At 41.3% G+C, this 26,605-nt stretch overlaps 1 protein-coding gene and 1 pseudogene across 1 annotated transcript; both read right to left on the bottom strand.

The window, feature by feature from the left end:
* LOC133048751 (interferon alpha-3-like) lies at positions 1–6,442 on the bottom strand (annotated as a pseudogene).
* A 13,372-nt stretch (positions 6,443–19,814) lies between these two features.
* Positions 19,815–20,551, bottom strand: LOC133048668 (interferon beta-2). Its single transcript, XM_061132449.1, has one exon. It carries the CDS (start codon positions 20,402–20,404, stop codon positions 19,844–19,846), a length of 561 nt encoding a protein of 186 aa, XP_060988432.1. The 5' UTR covers positions 20,405–20,551; the 3' UTR covers positions 19,815–19,843.
* Between the last annotated feature and the right edge of the window lie 6,054 nt (positions 20,552–26,605).

The raw sequence follows: 26,605 nt of genomic DNA, 5'->3' as shown, positions 1-26,605 counted from the left end.
TCATTTCCTGAGTTTTCCGATGAGCTTGTTGGCCAAGAGCAAGCTCCTTCTGATTTCCACGCTGACAACCTCCCAGGCACAGCGGCTGTATTCTTTTTCTTTGAGATACACACTGATTCGCTGGAAGTAACTCTTCACAGCCAATCTGGAGTTCTCACTCCCTCGAGGTGACTGTTCCGTCAACCTTCCCTCCCTCAGTCCAGCTCCTCCAGCTGCTGATCAAGTCCCACGAGGAATCTGTCCAGGAGGCTCTCGTCCTGACCTGCAGAGGAGCCCGAGGTGCTGAAGAGCTGGGAGGTCAGCTGGAGCAACCCGTGCACAGCAGCTGTGGCTTCTGTCTCCTCAGCCTGGCCCGTCCTCCAGGGTCTGAGGAGATCTGGTCAGTCCTGTCCCTCAGACGGGACACGGTGGACACTCTCTCCACCTAACTCCAGCGTGTGAAGCTTTCCAGATTGCCGCGGCTTGCAGGCAGCTCAGAGCTCAGAGAGCACGCGGGGCTGGAGCAGAGCATCCCCAGGGCCAGCAGCAGAGACACGGGGAGGTCCACGGGGACGCTGGGGGCTCTGCAGGGCTGCCTGGAGGGAGGTGTAGGCACGTTCTGAGGACTTGGGGTGATGGGCGGCTATTAAAGAGTGAGCAGAGAAGCTTTCCTTTTTTGGGTTTTTCCACATTTCCCCCTTTCCTTTCTTTTTCTAACCTTTGTAATGAAATGAATTATAAATGCTCATTTTTGCCATGAGTGCCTGGGGTGGGGACATCAAGTCATGTGTGCTGCTGTGGTTGATAGCTACAAAGGTGTATAGCCTGCTTCTTACACCTCCTTAGTTGTTCCTGGGGAGAAGAGTCTGGTGAAATTCAGAGAAGGCAGAAGTAGTCATACAATATATATATGGTGGCTTTTCCAGGTCACTAAGAGATATTCAGCATAAAAAGAGTTTATAAAAGAAGCTTTTGATTTTTCTCAGCTTTTCCTTATTTACCCTTTTCTCCCTTCTTAAAAAGAAATTCAGTTGTGTATGTACCTTTATGATATCACCTGAGTAGGCCTTAATCTCACTGGAGACATTATAGGGAACAATATCACTGATATTATTTGTTAAAAATGAATTATGTTGCAACTATAATCTGCAAGGCAATTTTTTAGGTGCTGGTAGTCCTAAAAAATTCAATTTTGCCTTTGTTTACTTCTCTTTCTCCTCTACCACTACAATATTTCACAGGAAACTTTGCCTCAGTCATTGTGTGATAGTCCAGATAATCTCATCCCCTTAAATATTTCACTGGGAAGTGATCACCTACCATACACTCAGGGATACTGAGGTTGCAATTACATTCAACCCTTGTAATGACCTGTCTTTACCAATTCTGTAAGGTACAGATAATTTTTAATAATGTTAATGACAGAAAATTTTACATGTATCCTCTCAGCAAAGTGTTTTTAGTAAACATTACATTAACTTTCACAACTTCCCTATGAGATCATTACCATAGTTACTGACATGTTTGCAAATAAGGAAACTGAAAACTCAGAGAGATTACTTAACTTGCTAACAGTCAGGATTAACTGCACAAGTGGTACTTGACCACTGTACTATTCAGCCTCCATGTTATTCCTCATTAACCTTAAGCAGTCTCCTTTAGCTACCCTATGTACCTTGTAATTAACTAATCCATCTAATTATGTAACATTTGATTGCCCTGATTGATTGTAAGCTCCATAAACACAGTAATGGCACATGTGGAGTATCCAGGAAGGTGCCTGTCCTCCGACTCTTTGTGACCCCCACGGACTATAGCCTACAAGGATCCTCTGTCCATGGAATTTTCCAGGCAAGAGTACTGGAGTGGGTTGCCATTTCCTTCTCCAGGGGATCTTCTCAACCCAGGGATTGAACCCAGGTCTCCCTCATTGCAGGCAGACACTTTACCATCTGAGCTACCAGGGAAGACCCCGTATTTGAAGACTCTTCCCAAAAATGATAATCTTCTGAAAACAAAGATAGTAAGAGTAAATTTAAATGGGTTTTTTAACTTTCTGGATAACTTCTCAAAATATTTTCTCAGATGGAAACAGGGACTCTGAAAGTTCAGTTGTTGCCAAGTTGCTTCAGCTGTGTCCAACTCTTTTTGAAACTATGGACCATAGTCTGCCAGGCTCCTCTGTAGATCTCAATAAAACACCACTTGAAATATAGGACTGGAAGTTAGCAAGTGCAATAGGAACTGTGTCCTCTTCAATTGTAGTGTAATGATTGTAATGTTCCTGGAATGAACAAATGACACTTTTGTGACAAAGAAGAATAGGAATTGGAGAGGAAGAGCTTACTAAATTCCTCTAAGATAGGAAGCACTTTGTTAGAGCAGACAGCTCAGTCCAGTGCTTGAGACAGTGGACACGGGGGCAAGATTGCCTAGGTTGATGTCCCAGCTCCATCCTGCACTGGCTATGTGACCTTCAGCACCCTGGTTTTCCTCTTGTGTGGAAATGATAATCATATTTGTTTCCCTGGATTGTTGTGAAGCTTGAATGATGTAGCATGCTTCTGACTATGCCTGGACAAAGTATATAAGCATTCAGTATCTGTTAGCCGTTCCCACGAGGGGGAAAATTCCCACGTCCAGCTATGGGAACTGGATCAAATTTCCCTGAGATGATCTGCTTCCCTTCCTTTAATTCGCAGCTCACTGATCAACATTATTACATCTAATCTCATCTCCTATGTGAACATGACGTCCTGTCCAAATCACTTATACCTAGTAACTTCCAGGTAACAGCTGACCTCACACATGAATAAAATGACAGTCCAATCTATAACCCAGTCTCTTTCATGGTGAGTTAATAGGTCTATATCCTCAGAATCAGATAACATCCATAAGAGTGGGAAATGTAAAGAGACAAATTAAAATAAATAAATAGATACTGGGATTTAGCAAAGCTGATAACTAGCCTCTTAGGTAACAGTCTGCCTAAGAGCCTGCTACTCTCCTCTGGCTCTGTCTGCGGCTAAGCAGTCTCACATGGGGTGGTCTGAAATCTGTCACTCTGTAGAGCTCTTCATCCCCATTTTTGTAGTTAGGGGACATTTTGTCATTTAAACAGAGAAGATGTCACTATAGTTGTTTTCAATTACATTGTTTACTTTCCTTTTACCTTTGTGCATTACTTTTTCACTCACTGCTTACTTTGACTTTCTAGGAATGTACAATGAGAGTGGAAAGTTTTGATATCTTGAAAAATCACAGAAGAAATATATTTCTTCTTCTTTTCACTTACATTTTCTCTTTATTTTTGCAACAAACCTCAAAATTGAAATATAAAAAACTGCAGAAGCATTAGGACAGCTTTTACAAAGTGAAATACAAATGACAAAGAAGAGGTAACAATATGAATGTTATATAAAAGTGGCAAAGAAAAGCGGGTTGCTTAGACATAGCAAGGACAATTACCTGGACTAATACAGAAAGGCTGCCTGATAGGGCGCACATGGGGTCTCATTGATGAGATGGCTCATTATGTCAACCTTGCAAACAGACAATAAAATCACAGTGATCTGTGAGACTGACCAAATTGCCCAAATGGCATTCTTTTTTCTCACTGGTGCCTATCTCCTCAAAGCTACAAGACCACCAGATTCTAGACCTCTGGCTACATGACCACAGGACTCAACTACAGATAAAAAATTAACCATCCCTTCAGAAAATTTTTCATTGCTGGGGTATAAGTAGGATCCTGCCAGAAAGGGAGGAAGCTGGTTCTCCAAAAGGGCCAGTCACCCTCTCTTTTCCCTCTAGTAAATTTCCCTTTTCCTGCATGACTGCCCAACTTGCTCTCTTTTTCTCTGACTCGCGTTACACTACCGAAAAGCAGCGAAGACACATTCTAAACACCTGAACACTTGGAGGCAGCGGTGGTTACACTTTATTTTCTTGAAAGTGAATTTTGGAGGATTGATCATCTGAAAGAGGACAGTGAAAACGTTGGCATAAAACTCAACATTCAGAAAACTAAGACCATGGCATTCGGTCCCATCACTTCATGGCAAATAGATGGGGAAACAGTGACAGACTTTATTTTGGGGGGCTCCAAAATCAGTGCAGTTGGTGACTACAGCCATGAAATTCAAAGACATTTGCTCCTTGGAAGGAAAGTTATGACCAACTTAGACAGCATATTAAAAGCAAAGACATTAATTTGCCAACCAAGTTCTGTCTAGTCAAAGCAATGGTTTCTCTAGTAGTCATGTGTGAAATGAGAGTTGGACTATAAAGAAATTGAGCACCGAAGAATTGATTTTTTTGAGCTGTGGTATTGGAGAAGACTCTTGAGAGTCCCTGGGACAGCAAGGAGAACCAACCAGTCCATCCTAAAGGAAATCAGTCCTGATTATTCATTGAAAGGACTGATGCCTAAGCTGAAACTCCAATACTTTGGCCACCTGATGCAAAGAACTGACTCATTGGAAAAGACCCTGATGCTGGGAAAGATTGAAAGTGGGAGGAGAAGGGGGTGACAGAGGATGAGATGGCTGGATGGCATCCCTGACTCAATGGACATGAGTCTGAATAAACTCCGGGAGTTGGTGATGGACAGGGAGGCCTGGGGTGCTGCAGTCCATGGGGTTGCAAAGAGTCGGACATGACTGAGCAACTGAACTGAACTGAAGTGAAATGAATCATTTGGTATAGTCTGAGCTTGTAACCGGGAAGGGTTAATTTTGAATTTACACTGGATCTGCTTCTATGACTTTAACTCTTTGTGTTATTGGAGAAGACTCTTGAGAGTCCCTTGGACTGCAAGGAGATCCATCCTAAAAGGAGATCGGTCCTAAGTGTTCATTGGAAGGAATGATGTTGAAGCTGAAACTCCAATAATTTGGCCACCTGATGCGAAGAGCTGACTCATTTGAAAAGACCCTGATGCTGGGAGAGATTGAGGGCAAGAGGAGAAGGGGACGACAGAGGATGAGATGGTTGGAAGGCATCACCGACTCAAATGACATGAGTTTGGGTAAACTCCGGGAGTTGGTGATGGACAGGGAGGCCTGGCATGCTATGGTCCATGGGGTCACAGAGTCGGACATGACTGAGTGACTGAACTGAACCGAACTGAACTGAAACAGCCCTAGTGGCCTGCCTCAGGGAGATAACCTGACACCGCTCACCTGTGAAGGACTGTGACTCTGTGTGTGGCAATGGCACAGGCGGCCTACTTGGCTACTTACCAGGTGGCCCAGAAGTTCACATTTGGGAAGGGCAGAATCACAGATAGGTGTGACATCTTTGTTTGCTGACATGACATGAGATATTCCATTTCTCATACCCATGAAACGATTGTAAGGAAGTTCAATTAACACATGCCCCTACCTGAGGCTTACTAAACATTCTGGGAGATATTTACAGGAATTAAAAGGTCCTTTTACTTTGTTTCCTCACCTCCCCCCAATCTCTCATCCATAATAGAATCCAACATCCAGGTCCAGACAAAATGATTATTTTGAGGCATTAACCTTCCATCTTCCTCAGTCAGCCAGTCCCAAATATAGTCCCTTCCTGATCCCCATACCTCGTTTTGGATTAATTGATTTACCTTGCACCATGCAGAACAACTTGGACTCTGTAACAAACTCAGCAAATTTTTGGTACTTAATAAATGTTTAGTAATTTTCTCAATTATAGAGAGTAAATAAAACCAAGCTTGACATATTAAAAGTTCTGCCACAGAGAATAAGCTGAGGTCCATACATGTTAAGCTCAGGTATTTTTCACATCTGATGAACTCTTTCAAGAGGAATATGGAGAGGCAGGCAAAAGAAGATTTAAAAAGGAAATCTAAAAAAGTTTCCTTAAAAGTTGATCTTAGCATCAGGAAGAGAGATCCAATAACTATTAATATATCATTAGTTCAAAGTTACTGACATGTAAGCATTCCATTGAATTAGAACATCTACTTTTTTAATGAATACATTTTCCTTCAACTGTAAGGATACAGAAGAGTGGAAACTCATATCAGCTTTCCAGGCTCTTGTGACTGTGAAGCCCCAAATCAGGTAGTACACAGATCTGGGAAAATTTAGGATATGAACATTTAGGGATTTAATATTTAAGAGGCAATCCTTCGATGAAATGAAGGTGAAACCAAGTTCGCAATCGCTCATCTCAACCAGAACGCTTCCTTGTGGAACTGACCAATGGTTCTTCATTCCCTCAATGATGACAACTGATACTCCCCTCTAACCCCATCTCCTCCTCTGAGTCCATGACCTGCCTCAGAGCCTTACTTAGAAAAGCAGGAGACTTTCACACATGTAGATCAAATAAGGGCAATCTCTCTCTTTCCTGCCTGGGGTACAGGATAGACTTCAGCTTCCCTCAGGAGCAGGTGAGTGGCGGCCAGCTCCAGGAGGCCCAGGCCTTCTCTGTGCTCCACGAGATGCTCCAGCATAGCTTCAACCTCTTCCACATCTGCTGCCTGGGACACCACCCTCCTGGAGCAGCTCCGCACTGGACTCCATCAGCAGCTGGATGACCTGGGCACCTGCCTGGGGCAGGTGATGGGAGAGGAAGACTCTGCTCTGGGAAGGACGGGCCCCATGCTGGCCATGAAGAGGTACTTCCAGGGCATCCATGTCTACCTGCGAGAGAAGGAATACAGCGCCTGTGCCTGGGAAATCGTCAGAGTGGAAATCACGAGCCAATTTCTCTGTGTTAACAAGCTCCTAAGAAAACTCAGGAAGTAAGAAGGAAGCTGATTCTCCGTGACTTGTGTCCAACCTCAGTCTCTTCATTGTTCAGTCATTTCCAGAACTGTGATTTCTGTCTTTGCTATGAATTAGTTTGAGTGACGTTTGGTATCGGCACTAACATTGGGAATATCGATATCCAATTGCTTTTAGAATTAGAGGAACTATATCTGATACCCTGTGGCTGAATCTTATGCAATAGCATGTTTTTATGTGAATGTAATTCATTTATTTATAGTAATTAATTTATTTTTATGGTATTTGCAGTTATATGTTCTATTTATAATGTAAGAATATATAATTTTCTTTAATAAAAAACTATCTTTTTTTACTCATGAAATTTATTTGAAGACATGTTTCTTTCTTTTAGGACCTTTCCCAAAGTCCTAATGATGCAAAATACGTGGAGAATGTTGTGCAGTTAATTCCTTACTTGTTGGCCTTGTGGAGGGAGTCTTGAGTATGAGAGGCAGAGGCCCTGACCTTACAGAGCTCACACTGGAGTGAGAACATTGCCATGAAAGATGTTGTTATAAGATAATTAGGTATTTACATTTGGGCCTTGGGCTCCACAGGACAAGTAAAAGGGGCTGATGGCAATAACTTTCCTGGGATGCTCATTCAGACCACCTTCAGTCTCCCCAGGGAAGTAATCTGAAGTATGAGACTTGAAGAGTGAGTAGCAATCTGTTACGTATCTCCTGAAGAGCAAACTTTCCCAGGAAAAAAAAAAAACATAACGTAAAAGTACAAAACAAAGCAGAGTGTGCAGAGGGTCCCTGCAGCAGGAATGGTTCTGGGAACTTTTAAAGAAGTGAACAAGACCAGAGTCGGTAGACTGTACTGATGCATGGAGAGTATGGCAGGGAATGACCCTGGAGATATGGAAAAGGGCCCAGTGATAGACTTTTGAATGATGTTAGATTTTATCTTAAGAACCAAGGAAATTACTGAAGATTTTAAAGCTACAGAGCAACTCTGACCAGAGCAGGTGCAGGGAAATTCATGAAACCAGCAGTTCTCAAAGTGCAGCCTGTGGGCCCCTGCAGATCCCCGGGACACTCTACAGGGATTCGTGAGGTAAAATGGTTACTGTAATGATAGCCAGACCTTATTTGTCATTTTCACAGCATTAACAACTTTTACTGGTGGTGCAAATACAATGCTGGGTATGAGTGCTGGTGCTGATCAAAGCACTGGCACCTCAATGTCCTAGTAATTGTCATGTTTTCACATATAATTTGCTTGAAGTTTGAAAAAACTACTGTCTCATTAAGAAGATCCTTAGTGAAACTGCAAGATGATGAATTTTATGAAATGTTAACCTTTTTAGTATACATTAAAAAACATTCTCTGTTGTAGTCTTTTTAATATGCTGTGTGATAAGCACGTCTGCTGTGTGCATGGTGATTGCTCTGAGGAGAAGCACTTGGATGATGATTATTTGAGTTATGAGCTAAAATTAGCCACTGTTTTTATAAAATCTAATTTTATTCTAGAGAATGACAGTCAAATCATGGTGATTCAGAAGTGGGCATTTGACAGATATTTTCTTATACTACTTCTATTAATGTTATATGAATATTTTTGTTAACTTTAATAAATGAGACCAATCTATTTCCAATTCGTGTTTCCAGGATATGAATTCATCTCAGTGTGCAACTTTTTTTCGGCACATTTGAGGAATAGTGATTTAATTTCCATTACTTACTAAATTTCTCATTTTATGTTTTAATTTTGACTTGCCATAATTTATCAGGATGATGATAGATCTCTAAATGATACTTTAAAATTATTTTAAATTATTATTTAAATTACTTTGATTGCAGGCATTGTGATCTGAGCACACAACTTATACACATATTTTTACCCTAAAAGCATTATGGATATTTTCTGTGTAAGTCTAATGTATGATAATTTTCATGAATGATTTATACAGATTTGTAACAATTATATTTGCTAATCTAGGTTAAGGGCTCAAGAGTGTTGATCACTAATTTCCTCTTCTAAATCATATTTTGAAATCTTCTCTTTATCACTTTTCTATATGGGCTTTTACAGACTGATAGCATTGTACTGGGCTTCCCAGGTGGCACTAATGGTAGAGAACCTGCCTGCCAATGCAGGAGACAGAGAAGACCCCAGTTTGATCCCTGGGTCAGGAAGATCCCCTGGAGGAGGGCGTGGCAACCCACTCCAGTATTCTTGCCTGGAGAATCTCCATGGACAGAAGAGCCTGGCAGCCTATGGTCCATAGAGTCACAGAGAGTCAGACATGACTGAAGCAGCTTAGCTCGCAAGCACAGCGTTTAGGTAAAATTTCAGTGCTACCATGTTTGTGTTCACACTGCTATATAACGTTATGTTCTTTCCTCATTGTTTTATACTATTGAAATTTAGTTCAAGCGTCTTTATATTTAACTATAAATTCAATTTGTTTCTTATATATATTGACCTACTTTCTCAAATTTAATGTTTTTTTTTTTTAATTCTCAAGGATATCAGTATTATATTAATGAGAAAGATCTGGTTTACACTAAATTGCTACCTCTAAGTATTTCCTTCATTATTCTTTCTTGATCTTTTGGCTTGCCTCTGTGTTGTCCTTGTTTTGGTATTATGTATTTAGTATTATTTGATTTTAGGTTTTTCTTCCTCTTGCGAGTTATAGTGAAGTTTGTGTTTTAAATAAATCAACAGTTTTTTTTTTTATGTTTAAGCAGATTCTGTTAATAGTTATTATTTTAACCTTTATCAGCCTGGGTCTCAAATGTATTGGATTTATGCGTTACTTTTAACACGACATTTACATGTTTCTTGACCCTTGTCATATTCCCTTCAGTTCTTCAACAGTCATTTATTTAGAGCAAATATATAATGTTAAAGCAATTTAGAGTTTCTCTGAATACTTGAGTGAAAAACTGAAAAACTAAAACTGCAAAATTTGATTTGAGACTTCCTTCTCCATTCAGTGGTTAGGATTCAGTACTTTCACTGCCGTGGGTCTGGGTTCAATCCCCAGTAGGGAACAAAGGTCTCATCAGCCACGTGGCTGTCACAGCCAAAAAAATAATAAAGTTTACAAAGTAGCTTCCACGCTGTGACTATTCACTTCTAGTTCTTATTAGGACTGTTGCTTTTAGTCAACATAGTAAAGATTCACAAGACACATGATAAGAATAGAGGTGCTTGTGAAGTTATGTTCAAGTATAAACAGAGGGGAATGTCTAAAAGTTAAATGAAAATAAATTGACTCCTTATCAAGAAAATAAAAATGTTAATTGTGAAAGCACTGAGAATGATGGTAAGTTGGATGCAGTTTGCAAAATGAGTGCCATGTATTCCAAATGTGATGCCTGGAAAAATTTTGGAGTCCTGTGGTCAATGAGGCCCTAATCAACTTGAACTAAACAATTCTCATTTTAAGGGGAAGCATATGAGGATATAGCAATGAGTCTGGTATTCTCATCTAGCTGTCAACTTGCTCTGAAGCCAGTTCCCATCCTAAGAGTCAAAATCTTTTTGAACGATGATGATGCTGTTGCCATCATTAAACATCATGTCTTTATTTTTCAAGGCATGTTGAAACTATATCCAGGTACATGTACAACTAAGGAAACAACAGGAAAATCTGTGTTGAGTGTCACATAGACTCTCTGCTTTGTTGGCTACCCCAGGAGCTTTAACCAAGAAAGCAGCTGACCCAGGTTAGGTCTGAGAGGAGAGTTTAAGCGGCAGGGGTTACTTCATCACACCAGGCTCTCCATCCGATTCTGGAAGTCTTTCATGACCTTTCTTCAGGAATCTATTATCCAGCATTGGACTGGAGCCAGGAGCAAGCTAAAGTACCAAGAGAATAAATATCTGAGGCAACCTTCCATCTCTGCGTCCCGGGTCCTCATCTTTGGAGTCTTTCCTGACTAGTGGTGATGCAGTCTAAACAAATGATACTTGAACTGGAGTTACACTGCCATCTATGGGCTGTAGTCAAATACTGGCTTAGAGATTGGCTATATTGGTCTTCTTGAACTCAAGCTGAAAAGAAGACAGAAAACTGGAAATCAAAGAACATTTTGTTGTCCTGCCAATTTAAACACAAAGTAACAAATACAGAAGTGAAGCAAAATAAATTATCATTCACATAGTGATTCAATAATGTGAATTATATGTCTTTTAGAACCACATATTCATCTTTTTCAATAAAGGAAAAAAGTGGATTTTCATTATTACATGCATTTGCCATTTTTCCTCTATTTTTATACTCTTAGCCATGGACATTTTCATGTCAATATCATTTTTTTCCCAGTGTATCAGTTTCCTACATTAAACCTATCCATTTTTTCACATCGATAAAGTGAATTAATTACTTTTCTATTGTTTTATTATTTTTCTTGATGAAACATACTTGACTCTGATATATTTGTTCATGTTGAGTTACAAATGGTGACTAATTTAAAAAATAAGGTAAAGTACTTTTCTTATGTTCTTGATAGTATTTCAGATCTAACATGTTTTCCTAGCAGGATTATAATTTTTTTCATTTTATTACACAATTAAGATCTTTTATCATCAGATTTTAACTAAACATAGAACCATTCCAGCATTGGCACTTCCAGTGATGTCTTGTAAACTCCAAGAGGTGAAATGTTTTCTTATGTGAAACAGAATAACATCTAAAATCAAACACAAACTTTCCTTTTTTGTTTCTCTGGTTGTATAGCTTTCTGCATGATTATTGTTTCGTCGCTATGTCATGTCTGACTCTTTGTGACCCCACAGACTGTAGCATGCCAGGCTCCTCTGTCCAAAGGATAGTTCAGGCAAGAATACTGGAGTGGCTGTCACTTCCTTCTCTAGAGGATCTTCTCTAGCCAGGTGTGGAGAAGACACACACTTCTCTTGTGTCTCTTGCATTTATAGGCATATTCTGTACCACCAGTGCCACCTCATCTGTTATATTGTAAGTGCAAATAGAATTTAATTAGTTTTAACATAGAGAAGCATCAGGATTAAACATGGAAATGTAGTTTCAAATTCTTTTTAAATGTTCTAACTTTTGAAACATCTCTTTTGCATTTAGAATATTTCATTCTGTTATCATAATTTAGATTGTTTGCATGGAAAACAAAACAGAGAGAAGGATTTTTTGGAATGAATATGTCAATCTCAATGAACACATTTTCCATTATACTATTAATTCAAAATTCAAATTTGGAAATCTTCAGCCATCAAGTAAATGACATTTAACATCTATCTCTTTTCCTGGTCTGAAGTAACCACTTTTATAGAGAATCAATGTGAGGCATAGCTAAAACAGACCCCCCCCCCCCATATCTATCTATCTATCTGTACATATTTATATATAGGTGTATCAACATTCAAAAAATGAAGATCATGGCATCCAGTCCCATTACTTCATGGACAATAGAAGGGGAAAAAGTGGAAACAGTGTCAGATTTTATTATCTTGGAGTCAAAATCACTACAGATGGCGACTGCAGCCACAAATAAAAAAATGCTTGCTCCTGGGAAGAAAAGCTATGACTAACCTAAGCAGTGTGTTAAAAAGCAGAAACATCACGTTGCCGTAGAGGTCCAGATAGTCAAAGCTATGGTTTTTCCAGTAGTTGTATGGATGTGAGAGTTGGACCATAAAGAGGGTTGAGCGCTGAAGAATTGGTGCTTTCGAACTGTGGTGCTGGAGAACACTCTTGAGAGTCTCTGGGACAGCAAGGAGATAAATTCGGTCAATCCTAAAGGAAATCAACCCTGAATAGTCATTGGAAGGACTGGTGCTGAAGCTTTAATTGTTTGGCCACCTGCCGTGAAGAAAACAATTCATTGAAAAAGACCCTGATGCTGGGAAAGACTGAGGGCAGGAGAAGGGCATGACAGAGGATGAGATGCTTGCTTGGCATCACTGACTCAATGAACATGAGTTTGAGCAAGCTCCGGGAGATGGTGAAGGATGGGGAAACCTGGCTTCCTGCAGTTCGTGGGGTCGCAATGACTCGGATACAACTTAGCAACTGAACAATATATGTGTGTATATATATATATATATACACACACTTGTACAATTTATATTAAATAAGTGTACACATGTGTGTTGCCACTTTAACACAAAAGGATGAAAAGCAGAAGTTTACTTGAATTGCTATTTTATCCTGTATTATTTACCTTCCTGCAACATAAATGCTACCTCATCAGCAGGATGACAGAAAAACTAATTAAGTGACTGTTAGTGGTAATTAATAGACTAAGCATAATAATCTGTCACATATTTTATATAGTGTTTCATAAGTTGCAATTAGTTTTAACTGTTAACTTTTCATTGATACAAAAATTTTGTTTTAGTCTTTTTTGGTCCTTGCCCACAGCATGTGTGTGATATTTTTTCAAGATCATTTTCAGGAAGACTGAGTTCAACTTTCCATTTGCTATATTTAGATCAGAATGAGACTTGTGATTGTGGACCCAAATGGAAGACTCACTAATCAGTATTTCTTCAGTCATTCTCAAGTACTTGCAAGGAATTGCCTGATGATTCTTTTCTTCTCTCCTTTGGGTAGTAAGGAAACAGCAAGTAACCTGTCTACACTGTGGCTATTTTCCTGTAGACATTGTCTTTGGGGATCAGCTTGGATGTTTCTTTCAAACAGGCGATGATACTGTGAACTATGACTGGCATTCTTTTCATTTTCCCCAAAGCTGAACTTGGAGGAAAAGCTTTTGAGTCAGATTGTATTTTAACGAAGTGTGTGCAAGCAAGAATATTACTTCTTCCCCTCGACCTCTACTCAGAACTTCATTTGGACAAATAGTGCAAACGTGAAACGTGGTCTCATGCCCTGTCAAGGACAAACTAGCACGTGCCATTGGCACTTGTCATCTACCCACAAGGATTAAATCATATGCTATTGCAGCTGCTGATTTTTAACACCCCTGGAAAGGAACGCAGCGTGGAAAGCAGAAGTGAGGCATGCTGTGAGCAGGGAAAACTGGCAGAACAAGTCTTCAGAAGGTTAGATGTTTTCAGGAGCCCATTTTATGGACCCAATTCTTCTGTCTCCTCATATCTAGAAAAGCACGAAAATCCTTCATGGTGATGACTGCTTCTTGTGACTCCAAGAAACCTTCATGACACTAGCAGAAAACTTCTGCAAAAAATAGGTACAGGATTACATGTACTCTCCCTTCACCAAAATCACATATATAGCTCTGTGCCTCTTTGGAACAGCTTCTCAGAGCTATCTTATGTGCTGTCTCCAGGGCTACAGTCCTCATTTTTGGCCCCCAAAAAACTTTCTACTTTCATGTTGTGCATTTTTGAAAGTCAGCACCATGACCTTATTTTTCATGCATTCATCACCCAATAATTTCACAACTTGATTGCAATGAGATTCCCATGAGGATAAACCCAAGCCATGGAATGTGAGAGGAAGTGCTCTAGCCCTGTGTAGTCCTGGCATTTGGAAACATCCCCTGTGAGCCACCAGCCTTCATCCCTTTACTGGGGAGTGTAGTAATTCAAGTACCACATTCAATTTGGAGTCACATGTTGATGATGAAAAAGGCCACTGAACAAAAGGTGCCTGTGTCCCCATTCATTTATTCATTTCAGTTCAGTCATGTCCGACCTCTTGCAACCCCCTGGACTGCAGCACCCCTGACTTCCTTTGGTCCATCAACAACTCCCACAGCTTGCTCAAACTCATGTCCATCGAGTCAGTGATGCCATACAACCATCTCATCCTCTGTCATCTTCTCCTCCTGCCTTCAATCTTTCCCAACATCAGGGTCTTTTCCAGTGAGTCAGTTCTTCACATTGGGTGGCCAAATTACTGGCATTTCGGCTTCAGCATCAGTCCCTCCAATGAATATTCAGGACTGATTTCCTTTAGGATTGACTGATTCGATCTCCTTGCAGTCCAAGGAACTCTAAAAGGGCAGTCCAACACCACAGTTCAAAAGAATCAATTCTTCAGCACTCAGGTTTCTTTATAATGCAACTCTTGCATCCACACATGACTACTAGAAAAACCATTGCTTTGATTAGACAGACCTTTGTTGGCAAAGTAATGTCTTTGCTTTTTAATATGCTGTCTAGTTTGGTCATAGCTTTTCTTCCAAGGAGCTGGTGTCTTTGAATTTCATGGCTGCACTCAGCATCTGTAGTGATTTTGGAGCCCAAGAAAATAAAGTCTGTCACTGTTTCCATTGTTCCCCATCTATTTTCCATGAACTCTTGGGATGAGATGCCATGACCTTAGTTTTTTGAATGTTGAGTTTTAAGCCAGCTTTTTCACTCTCCTCTCTCAGGTTCATCAAGAGGCTGTTTAATTCTTCTTCACTTTCTGCATAAGGGTGGTATCACCTGCATATCTGAGGTTATTGATATTTCTCCTGGCATTCTTGATTCCAGCTTGTGCTTCATACAGCCCAGTATTTCACATGATGTAACCTGCATATAAGTTAAATAAGCAGGTGACAATATACAGCCTTGCTGTACTCCTTTTCCCAGTTTGGAACCAGTCTGTTGTTCCTTGTCCGGTTCTAACTGTTTCTTCTTGACCTGCATACAGATTTCTCAGGAGACAGGTCAGGTGGTCTGGTATTCCCAACTCTTGAAGAATTTTCCAAAGTTTGTTGTGATCTTCAGTCAATAATAGCTTTGGTGTAATCAATAAAGCAGAAGTACATGTTTTACTGGAATTCTCTTGCTTTTCTATGATCCAAAAATGTTGGCCACTCTGGTTCTTCTGCCTTTTCTAGATGCAGCTTGAACATGTGGAAGTTCATGGTTCACATACCATTGAAGCCTGGCTTGGAGAATTTTGAGCATTACTTTGCTAGCATGTGAGATGAGTGCAATTGTGCAGTCGTTTGAGCATGCTTTGGCTTGCCTTTCTTTGGAATTGGAATGAAAACTGACCTTTTCCAGTCCTGTGGACACTGCTCAGTTTTCCAAATATGCTGGCATATTGAGTGCGGTCTTTCACAGCATCATCTTTTAGGATTTGAAATAGCTCAACTGGAATTCCATCACATCCACTAGCTTTGTTTGTAGTGATGCTTCCTAAGGCCCACTTGACTTCGCATTCCAGGATGTCTGGCTCTAGATGAGTGATCATACTGTCCTGGTTGTCTGGGTCATGAAGATCTTTTTTGTATAGTTCTTCTGTGTATTTTTGCCACCTCTTCTTAATATCTTGTGTTTCTTTTAGGTCCATACCATTTCTGTCCTTTTTTGTGCCCATCTTGGCATGAAATGTTCCCTTGGTATCTCTGAGATACTAAGATTCTTGAAGAGATCTCTAGTGTTTCCCATTCTACTGTTTTCCTCTATTTCTTTGAATTGATCGCTGATGAAGGCTTTCTTTTCTGTACTGGCTATCCTTTGGAACTCTGCATTCCAATGGGTATATCTTTCCTTTTCTCCTTTGCCTTTCAATTATCTTCTTTTCTCAGCCATTTGTAAGGCCTCCTCAGACAACCATTTTGCCTTTTTGCATTTCTTTTTCTTGAGGATGATCTTGATCGCTGCCTGCTGTACAATGTCATGAACTTCCCATCTGTCATTCTTCAGGCACTCTGTCTTATCAGATTTAATCCCTTGAATCTATTTGTCACTTCCACTGTGTAATCACAAGGGATTTGATTTAGGTCATACCAGAATGACCTAGTGTTTTTCCCTACTTTCTTCATTTTAAGGGTGAATTTGGGGCTTCCCAGGTGGCTCAGATGATAAAGTGTTTGCCTGCCATGTGGGGGACAGAGTTCGATCCCCAGATCAGGAAGATCCCTTGGAGGAGGAAATGGCAACCCATTCCAGTACTCCTGCCTGGAAAATTCCGTGGATGGAGGAGCCTGGTAGGTTACAGTATATCCGTTCTGTATATAAAGAATCGGACATGACTGAGTGACTTCACTTCACTTCACTTTGACAATAAGGAGTTCATGATCTGAGCCACAGTCTGCTTCTGGTCTTGTTTTTGCTGACTCTGTAGAGCTTCTCCATCTTTGACTGCAAAGAATATAATCAAACTGATTTCAGTATTGACCATCCGGTTATGTCCATGTGTAGAGTCTTGTCTTGTGTTGTTGGCAAAGGGTGTCTGCTGTGACCAGTGTGTTCTCTTGGCAAAACTGTTAGCCTTTGCCCTGCTTCATTTTGTACTCCAAGGCCAAATTTGCCTGTTATTCCAGTTATCTCTTGACTTCATACTTGTGAATTCTAGAGGGCGGGCAGAAGACAATTGGTTACAGGAGGATGTGGGGGGCGTTGCTGACAAAGTGAAAGGTTGTAGCCTCCATGAGACTATTGGCTGTGCCTCCATGAGAGTACTGGCTGTCCCTTATGATTTGGGGGCGTGGGGTGGTGGCTGCGTGCGTTGCAATCAAGGCGGAGTCCAGTGGTGGCCAGGAGACTATTGGCTGTGGAACAATGGGAGGGCGTTGCGCACCATGTGAAACACAGAGGCAGCGATGACACTATGGCTCTGCTGCGATGGGGGGAGGGGGCGGGCGTTGCGCAGAAGGAGCGCGGCTGCTATGTGACTATTCACTGTGGGCCCGGCTGGAGCGTTGCTCATGGGTCGAATCCCGCGAGGGCTAGGAGATGATTTGCTGTGGGGTGATGGGAGAGCGTTTGCAGAACAAAGTGGAACACAGTGGTCGCTATGAGACTATTCGCTGTGGGACTGTGGGAGGGCGTTGGGCACAAAGTGGAACGTGGTGGCCGCGATGACACTGTCCGCTCTGGGCCGATGGGAGGGCGATACCCGGCACTGGCGATGGGAGTACAGCCCATGTGACCTTTGACAGCGTGAGGACAAAGTGAGCGCGGGGATCAGTGAGGAGACAGTTGTTTATGGACCGACGGGAGGGGATGCGCGCACAGGAGGACCTGCGGTGGCGATGAGACTGTTTGCTGTGGGAAAGTGGGACAGAGCAGAGCTCCAAGGTAAACTCGGGTGCGGTGATGAGACCTTGGGCGATGGGAGTGTGGCACAGCTTTGAAGAAAAGTGAAAGACCACGGTGGAGTCGGGACTATTGGAGTTGGGAAGACAGGACAGCGTTGTTGTGCACGAAGGGAAAACCAGCGGCCGCGAGCCTAGAGGCGATGAGACCTTGGGCGGGAGCTGGACACAAAGGGGTAATCGGCGGTGGCTTTGAGACTTTGGGCTTTGAGAAGAGTGGACGGCGGTGCGGACAAAGTGAAAGCCAGCACCGGCGATGAGACATTTGTCCATGGGACGCTGAGAGGGTGTCGCGCACAGTGGGAAACACTGTGGCCGCGATGAGACAATTGGCAGCTGGACGATGCGAGGGCGTTGCGCACAAAGGGGACCCTGGCACTGGCGAGGAGACAGACGCTTGGCTAAGCCACGATGGGAAGGCGTTGTGCAGAAAGTGAAACACGGCGGTGGGAGGAGACCTTTGGCGATGGGAGACTGGGACTGCATTGAAAGAAAGTGAAACCCGGCGGCGGCGATGAGCCTATAGAGAATGGGTCGGCGCGAAGGCGATGCGTGCACAGGAGAACCTGCCTTGGCGATGAGACTATGAATGTCTGCGCTGGGAAGTCAGAGGGCGTCGCGGACAAGTGGAAAACAGTGGAGGCGGTGAGAATACTGGCGATGGGACCATAAAACCGCGGTGTGGACAAAGTTAAACCCGGCGGTGGGGGTGAGCCTCTGGGCGATGGGAGATGGGAGGGCCTTGAGCAGGAAGAGGAGCAGGTGGCATCGGTGAGACTGTACGCTTAGAGCCATTCTGGACAACGTGAGAAACAGCCAAGGCCATGGGACAGGCTATGGGACCCGGGGACTTCGTTGCCCACAGAGGAGAACTCAACGGTGGCCAGGGGCCAAAATAACCATGGGACGGTTTGGGGGGACTTCCTGGGGGTGAGACAGAGTGTGGCCACCACCTGGGCACGTGACCAGGAAACAGTGAGCTCCTGGAATGCTCTGGAACTTTCAGAGTGTCTTTCAAGGATTCGGCCTTGAAGTAGGGGAGTTGAGTATTGAATAGCTGAAAAATAGGAATATTTTTAAAACACAGCAGTTTATTTTTTAAATAATTTTATATTTAATTAATATACTTATTTTAAATGAAATATTTCACGTTTACAATTTTATAATAAATATTTATAAGGTATTTAAAATATATTTTTGTTTAACAATAGCATTTTAATAAACATTATTTAAACTAAATTTTCTTTGTATTAAAACAAGTATTTAAGATACTTTTACATTTCTAGTTTTAATGGATGTAAACTTGATAATATTTTTCATGATTACTTTTCACTTACTTTTAATTGAGAGAATTACCATGTTTAACAATTTCTAGTGTCTCTGTGATAGTCTTAAGTAATTTTTAACTCATGTTCCTGAAAGCTCTTTCCGAGGACTACATTGTTGGAAATCAGGCTTGGAGTCAACAAGCAACTAAGGACATTTAGAAGGTCAGAATTTTTCATTTACTTTAGTAAGAGTTTTATAAACTGTATGGAATCTGCCCGTATTTTATTGGCATCAAGAAGACTTACTTTGTAAGACTCTCAAATGTAAGGTGATGTACATTTCTCCGTAATTAAAAAAGAGAAAAAAAACCCCCACATCATATCAAGGAGCCCTACAACATGAGCTGTCTGGTACATTTAAAGAAGTGAAGGAGATAAGACCAGGTAAACTGTATGGATCCATGGAGAGTATGCCTATAACTTGGACATTCCACATGGCTTCCTTGTATTTTAAATTCCTCAAAGGCAGGGGCCAGAAACTCTACTACTCTGCAGGCCTGTTTTGCAATGAATGTCTCCAAGGTGCTTGGCAATTTTTAATATGTGTTGTCACATAAGTCAAGTTGACATTGAAAGTGCCACGTTGACTTTTGTTTCATAAAGAATTTATTTCCCATATAAAAGTTTAAATAAATAAATAATACATAAATCATTTAAAAAGTAGCTTACAGTCTTTAACTGTCCATTGAAATCCAGTGCATTGCATTGTCAGTTACTTCAAGAGCCTCCGATCGTTGAAGAGTCTCACATCAAAGTCACATTGTCCATTCCCAGAGCCACAGGTGGGAGATGTTCAGTCACGGAGGTACCCTGTTAGCCTCTTCAGGAAAGAAAAGTTCGTGAGTATTTGCACTCGCACGACTGTCCAGGCACAGCTGTTGTACTCCATGGACTTCAGGTACTGCCCAAGGTTGAAGTAATATTTCTTCAGGTGAAGAAGGGTCATGTTTCCCATAGTGAAGTTTTTCTTCTGCATGATTTCCTTCTGGATTGGCTCCAGATGATTCATCTGCCCATGGAGTTCCACAAGGAGGTCCTCAATGATGGTCTCAGACCAGCCAGTGCTGGAGAAGTCTCTGGTGAGAATACTGAAGATCTGCTGGAGCATCTCATAGATGACCGATACGGCATCATCCTTCTGGAACTGCTGTGCTTGCTTCATCTCCTCAGGGACCTGGAAGTCCATCCTGACCTCGAGGCAATGTTGAGGAGTTGAAGGTAACTGCCGCAGGAGTTTCTGACACACCGCAACGCTCCTCCTTTGCTGGAATCGAAGCAAGCTGTAGTTCATGGAGAGAGCTGTGGTGGAGAAACACAGCAGGAGAGCCATCTGGAGGAGGCACCGGTAGGTCATGATGAAAACAGGCACAGGGCAACCTATTCTGCTAGTAGGTGTTGAAGCTGAGCCTTCAACGCTTTGCAGAGTGAATGTCCTTCCTCCTTGAGTGTATGCTACTTAAATAGGGTGGCCCTTCATTCTTTCTATTTGAGAGGAATTTCCCACTTTCAATTCTCCCTTTCAGTTTTCCTGTGTCACTTAAATTATTAGTTGCCTCGAAAACTCTTTTTCTTTAAGCTCCTTTCTATTTTAATATATATATACCACAGGGAAAAAAGATACACAAACTGAGAATTTCTAATGTTTTTTAAAGTTTCAATGAATTGCTGAATGTTAAAGAAAAATATAAGCCAAATCTTTTGAACTATATTATTACAGGATTCTTTCATTTGGAAAAGATTTTTCTTTTTCTTTTTCTCTTTTCATATTATGAGATTTGGGGAGTGGCGGCCTTGTTTGTAAGAGAGTTTTCTTTTTCATAAGAATTAGGTTTAATTCTCAGTTCTGCTATTACCAAACAATAATACCTGCAGTTTATGATTTTAAAAAAGTCACCTATTTTTTTCTATCTATAAGAGAACAATGTTAAACTAAGTTGATGAACAAGAATGTATGAATTAAATTAAATACATGCAGTTTATGACTTTAAAAAAGACACATTTTTTTTCTATCTAAAATAGAGTGATATCCCTGGGTGGGGGGGGGAAGGTTCCAGAGGGAGGGGATATACCTTTGGCTGCTTCATGTTGATATGTGGCAGAAACCAACACAGTATTGTAAAGCAATTATCACTCAATTAAAAATAAATATATTTAAATAAAAAGAAAAAAATAATGTATATAAAAAACAAAATAGAATGATGTTAAACTAAGTTGATCTGAACTTTTTGGAGGCCTTAGCCGTAAGCAGCAAGACATCACATAACTTTATCAACTTTGTTGTTGTTTTCCAGTTGCTAAGTCAGGTCTGACTTTTTGCGACCCCATGGAATGCAGCATGCCAGGTTTCCTTGTCCTCAGTACCTCCCAGAGTTTATTCAAACTCATTATCACTTCATGGCAAATAGATGGGGGCAACAATGGAAACCTGACAGACTTTATTTTCTTGGACTCCAAAATCAGTGCAGATGGTGACTGCAGCTAGGATATTAAAAGACCACTTCTTTTTATATGAATGTGCAATTTAAATTTTTCTGGAGGCCACATCAGAAGAGTAAAAAGAAACAAGTTAATTTTAACAGTATATTTTATTTAACACAGTATATCTAAATGTTATCATTTCAACATAAGCCAATATAAACTTATTAATGAGATAGGTACATTCTTCTTTTCCATAGTGCCTTCAAAATACAGGACATACTTTCAGTCATAGCACAGCTCAGGCTGGACTAGTCAAGCGCCCAGTTGACCACATGGGTTGTTGGCTCCATGGTGACCAACACAGCTCAAGATGGAGGGAGCAGTAGGAAAACAAGATCAATATTAAAAATCAACCACTTCTTTTTATATGAGCAATTAAAAGTTGGAATATGATATTTAAAAATGATACCACTGACAATAACATAAAAAGTCTATTACTGAGGAACTGTCATAGTCGGAGGTGCCTAAGAAGACGTGGCCATTAAAGGTAATGGGGCATCCTAAATGACATCCCAGAACAGAAAAGGAACATCAGGTAAAAAACTAAGGAGATCTGAGAATTCCCCGGAGATCTAGTGGTTGGGACTCTATGCTTTCAGGGCAGGGGGCCCGAGTTCCATCCCTGATCATAGAACTAAGATCCCACAAGTCTCACAGCCAAAAATAAGAAAATAAATAAAAAATTGCTGCAACCAGAGTGTGTGGGGAGGGGGAGGAGAGACATTAGGGAGTTCTTAATAAAGTGTAGACTAGTTAATTTTTGTTAATATTTGTGACTGGCCTGGGTCTTTGTGCAGCAGGTGGGCTTCCTCTGTTGGAGCAAGCCTGGGCTGCTCTCTGGCGGAGGTGCTCGGGCTCCGCACCGTGGAGCTTTCTCCCGCTGCCGAGCACAGACTCTAGGGCTCGGGCGCAGTAGTTGTGGTGCGCAGGCTGAGTTGCCTCACAGCATATGTTATCTTCCCTGACCAGGGATGGAAGCCGTGTCCCCTGCATTAACAGGCGGATTCTTAACCACTGGACCACCAGGGAAGTCCTAGACTTTAATCCTTTTTAATGTAGCACTGACAGGACAAATTACTTTCACTTTTGGCCTCTATGTATAAGTCTATAATTGAAATTTGATTCAAATTAGATGGCCAGAAACTAACAAAAAATAGAAGCTTTCTCTGTTACATTGAGATTGTCTTTTTTTTCATCTTGATCATCAATAAGGATTAAGCAACTTGTCCAACTAATTCTTCTGAGTGAGCAAAAGACATGTAAGCATGTGATGAGGTGGTCAGCATCAGTGAGAAGGGAATACAGAGTCTACAATGGGAGACTGCCAAGGCTGCCTCCTACTGAGACTCACAGTGTCATTTAGTGAGCAAATAGTTATTTAGCAAAAGTTTTTTAACCACTTCATAAGCAAACAAAAGAAGCAAATGCTGCCAATTGATTGAACTATTTTTAAAATGTCTTTCAATGAAGTTTTGCTACTGGCTTGATTATATAGTTCTCACATTCTTTCTGAGGTTTTTTCCCAACATATTTATTACTTACTGTTGTTGCAAGAATGAATGAAGCAGTTTTTTCATTACATTTCCTACTTTTTAATGGAGTAGGTTTTCCTTGCATTTTCATACACAAACAAGTATCACAAAAATTTTGGTTATTATTCTGGCTAGCTTTACAAACATTATATCTGAAAGTATTTGGTTGGATTTTCAAATTTTTAAGTAAATGTATATTGTCTGCAAATAAAAATTTTAAAGGACTGAAAATGTCAAGTGTGATGATCATATAGAGCAATTGCTATTTGGCGTATAAATTTTTACTTTAAAAAACACTTTGTAGCGTAGTTGAAATATGCATAGCCTATGACCTAGAAAGTCCAGCAATCAAAAAAAATCAAGTAAATATGCATCAGGATATAAGTAAAGAATATTTATACCAGCACTCTTGATAACAGTACCAAACATGAAATGACATAAATATCCCTTAAAATGTCATCAATAAATACGTTGTTATCTATGCTTATAATAGGTTTGTTAATAACATGATGTAAGAAACACAATGCTTGCACAAACATAGTAGTGAGTAAGAGAAACTCAACACAAAAGAAAACACATGCCATTTGTATAACTGTATACAAAATTTAAAAATAGGCCAGTCTAAACTGGAGACATTTTGCCTGTGAAGCTTCAGGACCACGATGGGAAGTCCGTCTCCAGCTTGAGGGAAGAGCGTGTCTTCGCACCTTCCAGCTGCGGCCCGGCTCTCGCCCTCTCTCAGCACCTGGGCTGACTCTGCCCAGGCCGGGGTTGCCCTGTGCTCACAGCCGACAGCTGGGGGCCAGCGCCCCTCCTCAGCCTCCCACCGGGTGTGGGGATGGACAATGTGCAGAGAGATCTAAGTGCCCCTGGTTGCAGTCGTCTCTCTTCTCCTTCCTCACACCCTGGACATCTTGTCACAGGCCTTGGATAGACTGGTTTCCCAATTTTTTTCTAGCTCACTTCAGAATGCAGCTGGAACTAAGTTCTTGGCTAAAGGCCTCTCAGCCTAGCTCTCCTAACTCCTCCAGAACATGCCCAACCAGAGGATTCTACATCTGCACCCCTGTCACTCTCAGAACGCTCCCATCAGAGGGTCGATGGCCCAGGAACAGTCAGGAGCAGCCCACGCCTTGTTTTCAGTGTTTGCTGCCAGGACCCGCTGCTGCTGCTAACTCAGACTGGCCCTTTCAGAACATGCCCGTCTGCATCAAGCCTGCATTTACTTCAGATCCCAGGCTGTTCTCTGAGCTGGACATTAATTCTCAGAATCACTATCTGAGGTGCAGTGAGCCAGGGCAACCTAAGTTTGAGAAAACAGTTAAAAGGACAACACATTGGCTGCAGCTGCTGAACAAGCCTCAGAGGCCGCCCTCTGCTGACACATGAGCAAGTCCCTCTGTGTGGGTTCTGGGTTAATTTCCTGTCGCTGAGGCAGTTTCTGAATCTTCCTTAAAGTGAAACAGCCCAAAGCAAAGCCCTCTACATACTTAAAATGGACAAGTGACTTGAGTTTTGTTACATCATCAGAGATTGTGTAATGAACCCCAGAAGGCAAAAATAGCAACGAAGCTGATGCAACAAGTGAAAAGGAAACTAAATGCAAGCTGCCAAACGGGATTTCAGGATCCAGGCTGGGAATCCCCTCTGGCCCGGCCTCGTGGCTGAGTTCAGTGCACAGCGCAGAGGATCACCCTGACTGCCTCCCAGACGCCTGTGTCTTCCTGGCTGAAATTCTGAGCTCCTAAACTCCAGGGAGAACCAAGAATCCAGCAAGGGTGGGTGTGAGTCCTTGTAGGCAGCTGGGCTGTGTGCCACGTAGGAATGTTTCCGCCTAGAACTCTGGGTGTTGTTGCAACAGGCTTGGCCTCGTCATCACCGTGAATGGCTATTTCTCCTCTCACTGTGCAGTGGGTGAGCTGCAGGAACCTGTCTCTGAACAGCTCTCTGGGAACTGCCTCATCTTCCTGACCACAGACCCAGAACGTCAGGAAATAACCTTCTAACTAGATTCAAATAAAAGAGTTAATATGTAAGGAGCATTTAGGACGTGTCTGGTATCATTCTGAGCATGTGCTACAAATTAAAGCAATTAATCTTACCACACTTTCAAGATAAGCTTTTATGATTATCTTAGTTTTGCAGTTGAGAGATAATGCAGCAATTTATAACTAGGCAATCTATTTTTATGTACTAATGAAGAAAAATCTTAAAGATCTATTTGCAAGTAAATATAAATAAATGAGAAACTGAAGTAGATGAAAAATTGATATTTATGTGATATGTTAGTATATCCATATATATATATTTATTAACTACATAAGAAAATGTCTAGAAGGGTACCCATTAAATTGTTAACAGTATAGGATTAGGGTGCATCCTCCTAGAAGTCAAGGGTAGGCATTCCTTTGTATGACTTATTTAAAAGTTTATCAATAAAAAGAAAAGTTTAGCAATGACATGTGTGTTTAAAATATATAAATAAGCTTAAGAAACCCTCTTTACTTCTTTAGAGTCACACTTATTATGGCAGCTTCTGCTTTTCACATCTCTTAGCTGTCTCTGCAATCCCCAACCTGCCTTGTTCTTCTTGCCTCCATTTGAACAATTTAGGAAGACTCTTTTCTCAGGAGTGGCCAAGTGTAGAAAACTTGCTCTCCCTTCCTCATCCTACTCCAGGATCCTAGATTCCACATATGCAGATTGACCTCCCATGATGTATGTGCTTCTGCTGCTGCTATGTCACGTCAGTCGATTCTGACTCTGTGCGACCCCATAGGCCGCAGCCCACCAGGCTCCCCTGTCCCTGGGATTCTCCAGGCAAGAACACTGGAGTGGGTTGCCATTTCTTTCTCCAATGCATGAAAGTGAAAAGTGAAAGTGAAGTCGCTCAGTCGTGTCCCACTCTTAGCTACCCCGTGGACTGCAGCCCACCAGCCTCCTCCGTCCATGGGATTCTCCAGGCAGGAGTACTGGAGTGGGTCGCCAGTGCCTTCCGCACAAGATGTATGTGGTTCTCCATTAATCCTTGAAGGCGCTCAGGTTCTTATAGGCCCCAAGGAGGCAACTGTATCCATGACCTGGGCTTTTCTCCACTCAGCTCCCTCCCACCTCTAATCTATGTCTCAAGAATCACATTCAGTCCCTCCTCAAATTGTCCCTTGTTCCTTCTATGACCCAGGGTGGGTAACCCGGTTCCCTCTTTATTCAGGTGACTTCAGTATAGGTTTATCTTGTAGGATCAGGCTTTGGGTTAGATTTTATTCAAAGGTGTGTGCAATTCAATTCGTTTTTTTTCAAATTACTTTTATTTTCTCTACTGAAAAACAAGAGTAGTCTTATACAATATAGTACAAAGCAAATATCTTATGAATGATAGAGATTTAAATGCTATGAAGAGCCTAAATATTTCCAATAATTTAAATAAATAAATATTATAACTTTTTAAGATATGGAAAATGGATTCTGAAATCTGTTTTAAACAGTTACGGTAACAAAACATTTAACATATATTTAAATAATGCCATATATTAACTATCACTTAT

Source organism: Dama dama, chromosome 29, assembly GCF_033118175.1.
Source record: "Dama dama isolate Ldn47 chromosome 29, ASM3311817v1, whole genome shotgun sequence".
NCBI lineage: Eukaryota > Metazoa > Chordata > Mammalia > Artiodactyla > Cervidae > Dama > Dama dama.
This window is presented reverse-complemented; position numbering and strand designations above follow the sequence as displayed.

Bases quoted from the DNA above. Each gene is read 5' to 3' on its own strand.
- LOC133048668 (XM_061132449.1), bottom strand. From the start codon at position 20,404: ATGACCTACCGGTGCCTCCTCCAGATGGCTCTCCTGCTGTGTTTCTCC.